This window comes from Gossypium hirsutum, chromosome A04, assembly GCF_007990345.1.
Source record: "Gossypium hirsutum isolate 1008001.06 chromosome A04, Gossypium_hirsutum_v2.1, whole genome shotgun sequence".
In the NCBI taxonomy this organism is placed as follows: Eukaryota; Viridiplantae; Streptophyta; class Magnoliopsida; order Malvales; family Malvaceae; genus Gossypium; species Gossypium hirsutum.
Genome location: NC_053427.1, coordinates 14,357,531 through 14,370,225, shown reverse-complemented (window position 1 = coordinate 14,370,225; position 12,695 = coordinate 14,357,531). Strand labels below are relative to the sequence as shown.

General features: G+C 28.8%; 1 protein-coding gene across 1 annotated transcript; it reads left to right on the top strand.

Moving 5' to 3' along the window:
* Window positions 1–324: 324 nt before the first annotated feature.
* LOC107948583 (probable BOI-related E3 ubiquitin-protein ligase 3) lies at window positions 325–1,722 on the top strand. Its single transcript, XM_016883190.2, has 2 exons — window positions 325–1,053; window positions 1,147–1,722. The coding sequence occupies exons 1-2, from the start codon at window positions 712–714 to the stop codon at window positions 1,681–1,683; spliced, it is 879 nt and encodes a 292-aa protein (XP_016738679.1). The 5' UTR covers window positions 325–711; the 3' UTR covers window positions 1,684–1,722.
* Window positions 1,723–12,695: the final 10,973 nt, after the last annotated feature.

Genomic DNA, 12,695 nt, shown 5'->3' with positions numbered 1-12,695 from the left:
AAGTTAAAATTGTTAACGTGACATACATAGATGGATTTCCACATCGATATTATGTTGACAATTAATTAATTTTTTAAATATTAAAAATTTAAAAAAATATTAAAAAATTATATATTTTTTAAATTAATTAATTGCTAATTTGACATCGTTGCATCAACAAAATTAGTAGATGTTAATTTTTTGTTCATTTTGAATTTGTAACAAGTTTAACGGCTAAAAATAATAAAATTAAATAAAAATAAAAATAACTTTAAAAAAAATTAGAGTAGTAAATAAATTATTATTCCTATATATATTGGGTGAACTTATGCCTAAGATATAAGTGTATCAAGATCAGTTTACTTCTCTATCTACAAATCTAACCAAAAATTGAAAAGAAAAACTAATTTAATATTAATTATCTTACTCTATCTCTAACCCGAACCAAACCCTAAATAAACCCCACCATACAGCCTTGCCACCTCTATAGCATGCCGCTTTTGTATTCTTTCCCTTTCAGTTTTCGTCCTTATATCCCAAACCAAAGCAAACCAAACTCAAAAAACCCGATCTTCTTCTTTAATCTATGGCCGTTGAAGCTTCGCATCTCAATATCTTCTCTCCTTAATTCTTAGCGTACATGTTCCTTTTAAGCTTTTACGACTGAAACCAAATGATCATACATTCAGATCCAACCACCAACCTCTAACGTCTCTTGCATTCATTCTCTTAATGATGAATCCTATTGAAGCAAACGGCAATATGTTTGAAACCCAGATGGTATATGGACTTCCGACGGTGGCGGCTCAAGGATTTCTTCCTTTATATAACTCTTTGGTTACCGATTCCTTCATCCATCGAAAGCCTACGGCAGCAATCAAATCGGAAAGTAGTTTGACGTACAACAATCTTCCTTTACCCAGGAAGCGTTCCAGAGATTCCGCTATGGTTTCTTTCCCTTCTCCACCTCACAAAAGCAACGAAACTTGCTCTCGTTTTTCTTTTCTTGGCCATGATATTTCCCTTCACATGGAGCAGCAACAGTTGGATGTTGATCGCCTCATCTCACAACATGTAAGCCTAAAGAAAAAGATCAATTGTTTAGTTTTATCGATTGCTTTTAAAGTTTGAGAATTGATGGAGTCTGGATTTTTTGTGTTTATATAGATGGAGAAAATGAGGGTGGAGATAGAAGAAAAAAGGAAGAGGCAAGCAAGGAAAATAATGGAAGCCATTGAAGAAAGAGTAACGAAGAAACTTCGAGGCAAAGAGGAAGAAATGGAGAAGATTGAGAAAATAAATTGGGCACTTGAAGAAAGAGTGAAATCCCTTTGCATAGAGAACCAAATTTGGAGAGATTTGGCTCAAACCAATGAGGCCACCGCCACTGCCCTGCGGTCCAACCTAGAACAAGTCCTCGCGACGGCACAGCAGGTTAAGGTCGACAAGAGAAACCGTGGCGTAGGATTAGAAGCGGCGGCGGATGATGTTGACGATGCGCAATCATGTTGCGGCAGCAGTTGGGACGTGGAGAAAAATGGCGACGGCGGCAGGCTATGCCTGACCTGTAGGGTGGAGGAATCATGTGTGTTGCTGCTACCATGTAGGCATTTGTGCTCATGTACTGTTTGTGCGCCGCGCCTTCACATTTGTCCAATTTGTAAATCTCCGAAGAATGCAAGCCTTCAAATTAAAATGTCATAAAAGCTCTTTATTATAATAAAAATAATAATAATAGTAATACATTAAGTACCCCAAAACAAAACAGAAAAATAATATTGTTTCAACTTAGTAACCCCAAATTTTGTAATTAGTTAGTTTAGATTATTTCTTTTTTCTCCCACTTTCAAATTTCAGTTTTCATTTCTTCCTGCAATGAAGAGGAAGTGACTTCTTTAATTTGCTTTCAATTTACTTCTTTTTGTTTTCAAGCTAGTTTCTTTTTTCTTTTTCTTTTTGTGATTATTTTAATTTTGTGATTTAAATAAACGAGTTTTAGATTGTGATTTAAATAATTTTAATTTGATATTTCAAATATTTAACTTTTGACCTGCACATTATTTGATTGGATTTCTTTATTAATTTATTAAATGTTAAAGATAAATTGATATAGTGAACCAGAGATTTTGAATATTTAGATTTGAGTTTTATTATGTATAAATCGTGTTGATAAGATTAAATTTTGAGTATAGAATGTAAATTATGTGGACTCTTACTTCAATTTTTTTATAGGTTTTTTTCAAATTTATACTTTGTAATAATAATTCGATTAAGATATATTGTCTTTATACTTATAACTCAAAATAAAAATTAAAGGCCTTTCACATTAATTATTTAAAATTTAATTTGGATAGGACGAATTTAAGTTATTAATTTGATGGTGAAAGATTTTTATTTTTATTTTTTTAAATTAAGTCAATTCCCAGATACATGTAACTCAATTGTCAATTTTGTGGGGAGCTCGAATATTTGAGATTGACTGATTAAGTTTATGAAACAAAAAAGTATCTTAATATTGCACATAATTACGAATATAAAAGATAAAATAGTAAAAGAAATTTTGAATTTGAGTTAATATTTAAAATTATTTATAGTTTAATTTAAAATTATTAATTATAATTTTATTTAAAATTGAGTCGTTGTAGTTTTATTGACTGTTAAAATAGAGTTATAATTTTTTTTAAAAATGAGTTATAACTTAAATAAAATTTTAAGCATACTCATTATCAACAAATTAAAATAAATAATAATTAAGGTTAAAATGTTTTTTTTTAAAAAATGGAGCATTAAAGTAACGACTAAAAGTATCAAATAATATTTAAAAGATGGTGAGATATGTAGGATCATTTTAATTGATTATTAGATAATATAATATTTTGTTATTTTAACATCTAATTTAATTGTGAAAATATTTAAAAGTTACTAAGATGATATAATACTTAAAACTACCCATAACCCATCCCAACTCTTAAATATGAAGATAAACGTGCTTCAACACACTTAAATTCACATACTCTTGCACTAGCAACAATGCCAATATCAATCGAGCTAAGACTCAATCAACAATATTTTATTTTTTTAACAAAAAAAGTTTTGTGAGTTGTTTATACCATAAAAATACTTTCTTTATTATTATTATTATTTTTTATTATTATTAGTATTCATAATAAACTTAAATTATCATTGACTTTTGATATCACTATTAAAGAAACAACTTCTACAATTCACAAAGATGTTTTATTTTATAATTTTATATCTTTTCATGATTTGAAACAGCACATGAATAATATAATAATTATGATTTTATTATTTACTACAATATATTGCTTTTTTTACTTGGTATTTTATTTTATTATTAACTTAAATTATGATACTTACTTCTTTTAATCATAAAATATTATTCAATTAAATATATTATATATTATTTATTTTAGTTTATAAAAATAAACATGTTTATTCACTTGCAACGTAGGCGAGAAGGAAAACTAATATATATATATAAGTTTAGAGTGATGAAAAATTCTTTTATTGTTAATTGTATTACTAAGTTCACATTAAAAAAATAATTTATTAATATATTAATTATTATGATGTGATAATAAAAAATAATATTAATTAACTATTAATTAAAGTGATAATATATTAATGTGAAATTAATTAATTTATTTACATTTTTTAAGAGTTTTACTTAAAATTAAAATAATATATTATTAATAAATAAACACTTTAAATCTTTAAAATCATTGGATATAATTAGATTAGTTAATAATAATAAAAAATTATTTTTATAATTTTTTATCTATAAATATTATTTTATTTTAAATATGATAATAATAATCATGTTAAAATTATTTTTTATAATTAAGATATAATCTATAATATATATAATCATGAGTTTAGAAAAAAATGTTGAACGGCGATAATACCTTTTATTTTCCCTCATATTACTAAATTTTTTTTAAGTTAAAGTAAAATAGAAGTTGTGATAATTATAATTTAATAGAAATTTCTCATAATTTAATTTACAATTATTAGTTAAAAATATTTTCTAATTTTAAAATAGAGTTATTAATTGAATAGAACTCTAAGCATATAATATATGAAAAAAAGTTGCGATAATTATAATTTAATTACAATTATTAGTTAAAAAAATTATGCAAAAAAGTTATGTTACTTTTATTCATATAAAATAGAGTTATTATTGGAATATAATTTTAAGCAACTTAATTATCACTTAATTAATATTAGAGTTAATTATGTTAATAAGATATTATTTGGAATAATGTTACTTGGCACTAATTGCATAAAGTAAAACTATATTGTATTTAGAATATGTTAAAATGTTTTAATTATGAAATAAATAATAAAGAAAGTAAAAGAAGAAGAAATAGGAGAAAAAAAGAGAAAATATTTTTATTTATCAAATATGAATGTTCACAATGTTTCTCCAAAATCTATATTTATAGACATAAGATGTATAAATGAAATAAAACTCTACTTCTAAAGAATATTAGAGTTCTAAAGTACATCAAACTTATATTAATCTTAATGGACATTCACTTAATAATAAAGTATTCATAACACTCCTCATTGGATGTCCATTGGTAGATAATGTGCATCGTTAAAACTTAATTAAGATAAAAACTCTGTGAAAAAAACTCCTAATGAAGGAAAAAAAAGTATACATATCTATAATACACATAATATGCTGCCTCATTAAAAACCTTATCAGGAAAACCCAGTGGTATAAAACCTCAATTAAGGGAAAAATAGTACAATACATATTTACTCCCTCTCATGATAACATCATATGATATATCTAATTCTACGTATTTCACTCTTGAATACTAGCTTTTTAAATAATCATTTGAACAGATTTGCTAAACATTTATATCATCATTTTTCTGGAAGTCATGAGTGAAGAAGAATTTTGAAGAGATACATTTTGATTTATTTAGGAGCTCCAACAATAATCATAACAAACTTTAAGCGTGATATTTCTATAAAAATACAAATAAATATTTTTGGATCATTTTAGAATCTTCCTTCAATATTTTTCATCGAGTCAAATTTACTACATATGTTCAAACCATTTTAATTCATATAAAAATTTGTGCAATCTTATTGAACAATTTTCTGGGAATTTCTCTATGTTTCAAGCATTCTAAATTCTTCAATGATTTTCATATAAACTTCCACTATATAGTTTTTCATATAAAATCCATAACAACAAACACTAAATGCATGTCAAATCTTTCATGAACTACTAGACTAATAAGATATCTAAAGGTTATTGCATCTACCATAAAAAGAGAATATTTCATAATTAATGTCATGACTTAGCGAAAAACTTCATTTTTCTAATTTTGTTTTCACAAAACTACTTCGTTTGTACCCTTACTGGCTTTATACCTTTAGATAGTTGGACTACTAGTCCAAACTTTATGAATTTAATTATACTTGAATTGTGTCTTTCCATTTTTTGCCAATATATTCCATATATTTCTCAACAGATTCACTTAAGATCCTCATTTTATTTCATTATTTCAACAATAATATTGCGTGCTTATCGGTTCCACATTTTCTCAAATTGATGTAACTTATCGAAATCTTTGTATTTTCCTTATCTCTATCTTCAATTTTAGGTACTTGAATCTCTTTTGGAGTTTTAATAATTAGTTATGTCTTAGGTCTCTTCAAGAGGACCGCCTCCACTATATGACCATCTAGATTTATTATTATCTTTTACGAGAATTTTCAAATTTGGAACCAATTGATCTATCATACTTCAAGCATGCATTACTTTTCTTTATTCTAACAAGGTATCCTACTGGGACTTTAAAATATCAACTAGTATATGATACTTAGTTATTCTTATCAACTTAGTGTATGCATTTGGTAGTTAACATGTAATAAAGTGAATTATCTTTTTGAACTTTTGGTTCAAATTACTTTCTATGAGGATATATATAATAAGTCATTTAAAGTAATTATTTAATTTAACTATGATTTCTCCCCCTCTAATGTTGGGAAAACTATAAATCAAAATAGTAATTATAAATCATGTTATAATTGAATCTCCAATTCATTCAACACATTTAATAATATAAGGAGACTCATAACTAATGTATATTCTCAACTTTTTTTAACTACCCATTTTCTCCATTGTGGTGGAGAAACTTAAACATATATCACACATTCAAAACTTATAATGGAGAGTATTTATCATAACTTATTAGCATGATGTGTACAAACTCTTATGCTTGTAAAATGTCATATCCTTATACATATGTACAGAAAATTTTGTTCTCAAAAGATATGGTTTGACTATTGACTGAAGACGTTTACTTCATATATTATGCTAAACCATGTACACATAAAATTAAATTTTGTTCTCATACTAATCATTAAACAAGTAATCTCACATGCTATAGGTTGTGCATTGATAACTCACATGTGGTTATCTTGTAGATGCATCTACGAAATTACATAAAAATATGAACTTGTTGGATAAATGGGCTTATTTTTCTTTCAGAAATGTAAAAGATTCAATCTTTACTTTTGCTAGTGAGGTTCTAATAATTCATCTTCTTTAAGAACAAGGAACACTTGATAAACAAAGAATCTTCAAGTTCTTTAACAAATATAAGTAAATTTTTATAATGTCGCATTATTATTGATCGAGATGACCTAACCAATCATGTCAACTAATTAGTATATTTGGACTAGTAAACTTTTAGTTACCATCTAATATTATTTAATCATACTAACATATACATATTACCAACTAGAGAAAAAGACGATAGTTTTCTAATACAAATTTCTTACCCAATATAATAGATTTAATTAATCGTCTCCTCATTCATAGTCTCAATATGATAGTACAACGTATATCCTTTTAAAACAAATTTATTTATTTGAGACTGACTAGAACATAATTCATTAATTATCACTTTGTTTCTCCGGATAACAATGTATTAGCTCTTCTGGAGCCTCGAATTAATTTTGTACTATGAAAGATTAACATGTTCCAGTACCACATTGAACATAGGGTAACAATATATTAGCTCTTTTGGAGCCTTAAATTAAATTTGTACCACCAAAGGTCGATTCATTCATTACAAGAAAACTGTTTCTTATCCCTAAAAATAGTATGCATTATTGTATTGTTTATGAGACATATGTTTTCTTTCCTTTAAGCAATATTAATGGGATAATAAAATTTTCAAGTGTATGGTAGGTACATAACCAACACGTTTTCATAAATTATTTTCCTTCTTTGAAGGGTTATATTGAGAAATCTTGTAGTTCTCTTATTTATCTCTATATCTCCACTTCTAGTTGTGAGAAAAAATATTACTAGTAAGAAATCCAATAAGTAATTAGTGTCACAATCCACAAAAAAAGATGCAATTCGTACTTAATGTTTAGGCGTAAGACAAGTATGCAACCAATGACTTTTCATACCACATCAATAACATAAGTTACCTTCACTCTTTAAAGGGTTTTTTTGGGAATACTTATTCTTTTCTTATTTATATTCATTTTTCCTCTTTTGGTGGTGAGGAAGAATTAATATGATCATTCCTTTTACAATTATTATAATTCCACCTACCACGTCCACGATTACATCTTTTGAGTTTATTATGTATTAGTGCCACATTCACTTCAAGGAATGGAGTAGATCTAGTAGGATGGGCTTCATTATATTCATTAATAGCTTGTTATTTTATTCAACCACAAGTAAACATGCAGAATATATCTTAAAATAATTTTTCATGATATTGCTACTATAAGAACATATTTGAAGCATGTAAAGTTTAAAAAAAAATCTCAAAAAAGTTCTCATTAGTAATATTCAAATTTAATTGAAAACTTATTCTGAATACTATAGAGTTATACTCACTCATATTTTTAAAATCTTGTAACTTCAAGTGCATCTGATCATAATAAGATTTAGATGAGCGATCTTGCAACTTCAGGTGCATCCAACATAAAATTATCATATTCCAATGAAATATCTTTCTTTTAAATTATTCCAGTATTCAAGTTAATACTACATAGTCAAATTTTTTTGCTTCAACTATTCACATACAATATTAATCAATTTCAAAATTTTCAACATATTTAATATCCGATAATTCAATAGTCAATCAAATATTTAAGAAAAGAGATAGATATTCACAACAAGAGTGATTCATACCAAATATACTTCCTCATTCACAATCTCAATATGAGATTATTATAGTGAATATCTTCAGAGGATTATGCGCTAACCATCACTAATTTTGTTCCTTTAGATATTGATACATTAACTCTTCCGAAGCTTTCAACTAGTTTTGCACTACCAAATAATTAACTCTTATAGAGTTTTCAACTTTTTTTACTACCAAATATTGCATTAATATTGATTTGTTTCATTACCATTTAATATAAATGTTTTCTACCTGTAAAGATAGTATTCATTATTACATTATCAGCAAGACATATTTTCTTCCTCAAAGAAAATTAACAGGTTTTTGAAAAAATATTTCGGTAAAGAACAAGTATGTGATCAATGATCTTTTACGTAACACCCCATACCCAACCTAGACGTTATGGTCAAATTCTGAATAATTACATACATTCATTTAAAAACCAGAAATTTGAAATTTGAAAATGTTTCATAAAACAATACTTGATAACAGTATTTTCAATTCTTAAGGAAAAATACCTTATTCAGTTAATTCATTTTAATTTCAAAAAAACACTTATGAGATTGCTTAATTTTGCGGCAGAAATATTGAGCTAAATGAAGTTTTAAAAAAATTAAACAGAGTTTTGAAATCCGTAATTTGATTTTGAAATTCAGTGCATTTCAGTTTGAAATAAAATATTCAAAATATGCTTAAGCAATTCAAATAAAGAATAAAATCAAAAACAACTAATGTTCCCAAAAGTCCAAATAAAATAGTCCAATTGAAAATAATTCTTAAACTTAATAGAATTAAGGAAAAGCAATTTGAAACCGAGCTCCTGCGACGCCAATCCTTCTTAAGTATGTTGGTTACTAACCGCCTCCGGGCGTACTAACGTCTAGAGTGTGAATATTGCAACAAAAGATATATATAAATGAGACAGAATCCACAAGTATACAGGTCATGTTGTAATATAGTTACAAAGGAGTAGGTGAGTACTGCAAGGATTGTACCCAAAAGAGGCTAACACTAGATCAATTTCAACCTAAACACCAAAAGATCTAATTAATACTCGAATTAAGTTATATTACAACAATATAAAAAATAAGGATTTTGGGGGTTTTTATAATACTAGTAATAGTAATAAGAAAAGCAAATAATATTGGGAATTTGAAAAAGTAAAATTGATCAAATCTGATAATGGGTGATTAGCTTGCTTTAGTAATCTTGATCAACTATCACTTCGGGCTCATTGTCTACCAACTAGTTGCTACCCTAGCAGGATATTTTGATACATCCACTAGAATAACGAATCAGAAAAGACTATTTATCTTTCGACCTCATAGTCCAAATAGGCTCGAGGTTAAGGTGTTCACGGATAGGCCATACCAATTTTCGGTTAATTCCCACCTTGATAACTTCCTAAGGTTGTCAAGCCTAGGGTTTAGGTTCTCCCTTTCATAAGCAACTAATCCGTTGAGTAACCTTACAAAACAATCAATCCATCATACCTCCACTCGCTAATCCCCCATAGAGGGATTAGTTCCTCATAGTTTCTGTTAACAATATAAAATCGATATAAGATGTAAACATAATAATCAAATCAAAAGTATAGAGTTCAGGAAAATCCTAATTTGTATTATGAAAAAGAGTGGATCCACAAATTATGATTGCATCCACAAACCAAATTTCCCAAGATAGAACAAAGAACGAACCCAAATAAATCTAAAACCTAAGAAAAGAGAAAACTAAACCAAAATTAAAAAGAGAGATCCTAAGCTAAGTAATTGGTGTCCATAACATGTCCTAAATGAGCATATTTACAAATTTGAGATAACCATCGTCCTTAACCCTAGGTTAGCTGATATTCCCAAACTTTAAGTTGAATTGTGCAAACCAAAATGCCCTTGGCTTTATTAGTTCTCGTCCAGAGTCAATGTCGCGACAAATCAAGACCTATGTAGTGACATAGAAACAAATTTTGTTTGAAAACAAGTTCTTTTGCAAATACAATTTTGAACCCAAAATCCACAACCCGAGTTTTGCAACCTGGCTCTAATACCATTAAATGTAACACCCCAAATCTGGCCTAGATGTCATGGCCAAATCTAGGAATGTTTACAAAATAAGGTTTCGAATCTAATCTTATCATGTTAAAACCTCATATAGTTTATTGCTAAAAGAGAGTCCCCATTTTAGGAGAAACATACTGTTATAATCTTTTGTGAAATAATTAGTTGCTTGCTCCTTTAACTAAAATGAAAATTTGCAGCGGAAATTTAGAAGTCGTTATATTTGAAAACCGACTTTGTATTTTCAAAAATATTTGTTTGAGTAAAACCATGGTTTGTAAAATGTCGTAGGATAAAAATCATAAACATATCCAAAACCAAAAATTTAAAACCAACAGTCTGGAGAGTCTTAAAATTACAAAACTTTCAAAGAAAATCTAGAAACTTAAATAAACTCTTAATTATTTAAAATAGTTTTAGAACTAGTTGTAACCACTGAGCCTCCGTCGCACCGACCCGCCTATGCCTGAGGATTATCTGAACAAAACAGACAAGAGATGTGAGTTTTTTTAAAAAAAAAAACTCAGTGTGTAACTTATGGAACATACATACATATATACCCAGATTTTTGCATACAGAATAGATACAAATATGGACATAAATCCTTAACAGAATTAGATCAACAGAGTCATACAGATATGTAAAGTCCTACCCTCATCCTCTACACACCAACTCCGACCATCCCAACACACCACGTAGGGTATAAAACAGCCATCCAGCCCTACACACCATATAATGTCTGTTATCTATATCTACCAGAATAATGGCAAAATATCACCTATCAGAACACTTCCTCCATATATACATAACCCACCCAATAAAAAATACAGATAACAGATTAACAAATAAGTTAGAATTAACATGTCTTCATGCTCAAATACAAATATCATACATGCTTATATAAACAGTCGAATCTAATATATCGGTTTTCCTAATACTTAAACTAGTCTATCAGATTAGCAGATCTCATGCTTTAGGGTTTGGATTGCCCTTACTGACCCTATGAAAGCCTCACGGCCGATCAGAACGACGTGTGCGACCCTAGGGAAAAATACTAAATTTTGGGCCCACATGCCCGTATGGCCCACACCCCCAAATCAGCCTAGGCCATGTAATCCACACAGCCACACACTTTCACGTTACATAGTCGTGTATCGCACACGGCCTACCACACGTCCGGGTACAAGCCCATGTGGTGTTGACAGGCCACTTTTTTTACTTTCGCCGAACCTCATTTTCTCGTGTTTTCGTTGCACACTTGGTTTGTTTTTTATGCAAAATCATCTCTGATACCACCAAACCATAAAAACAGCATTCCAACGCCCAATTTCAGTAAGCATTTACAAAACCCAAACACAAATTATCCAAAAACAAAACCTCACAACAACATTCAACGTATTCACACACTTACCGACAACGAACATGAAACACCCAACGCTTAATTCACTGTAGGAGCATCAAATGCTTCTTGCCTTTTCCCTAACCGAGAGTTAAACAAAACCCTCCATTAATCACTAGCCAAGAAACATTAAAACCATATCTACAAAAGACTTACTGCAACGAATTAAATCAAAAGTTACATAAAAGAAGAAATGAAATAATACTATCGATCAACAAAGAGTAACGCACAATTGATTGATTTAAAACTCACAAAGAGAAAGAAAGAAAGAAATTTTACAAAGAGGAGAAAAGGGAACAAAAAATAATGTAAAAAAAAACAAGAGGGGATTATTTTTGGAAAACAAAATTAAAATTAAAATTAGACAAAATTGATTAATTAATTAACTAAAAAAAACTAAAAAACCCTAACAATTCCCCCACTAACAACATAATCCCCTAGAATCCTACCCACTAACCTCATCCAACTACCTCAGAATTTCAACTTCACTTAGCTTCTACTACTCAATCGGCACATAATCACAGAAGCAAAAATAACATCCTTCGCTCACACGGGGGTTCGAACACATGACCCTCAGGCAAGCTAACACCTTACCACTTGAACCAATAGGCTCATTTTGATATAACTTGACCGAAAATAAAATATTACCAAACCCAACAAAGATAAAGCTAGGATAAAAAATACAAAATTTTCCAGAGAGTAGGACTTGAATCCAAGACCTCAAACACACCCTCAAATCACTTAACCACTGAAGCAGATACATATTTATGAAAAATTTCACAAAAACAAGATTAAATAAGTTAGGGTGTCACAAATAGGCGATCAACCCAACTCATTTCAGAATCCGATAAGGCCAAATGAACCTAGGGCTCCACTTTCCCTTACGTCTAAACCGAAAGACCTTATTCCATGGAGATACCTTAAGGAAAACCTGATCTCCTATAGCAAACTCTATATCTCTTCTCTTCAAATCCGCATAGGACTTCTGTCTATCAGAAGCTACCTTAAGACGATCCCGAATCAACCTAACCTTATCTTCAATCTCATAAACCAAACTCGAACCCATAA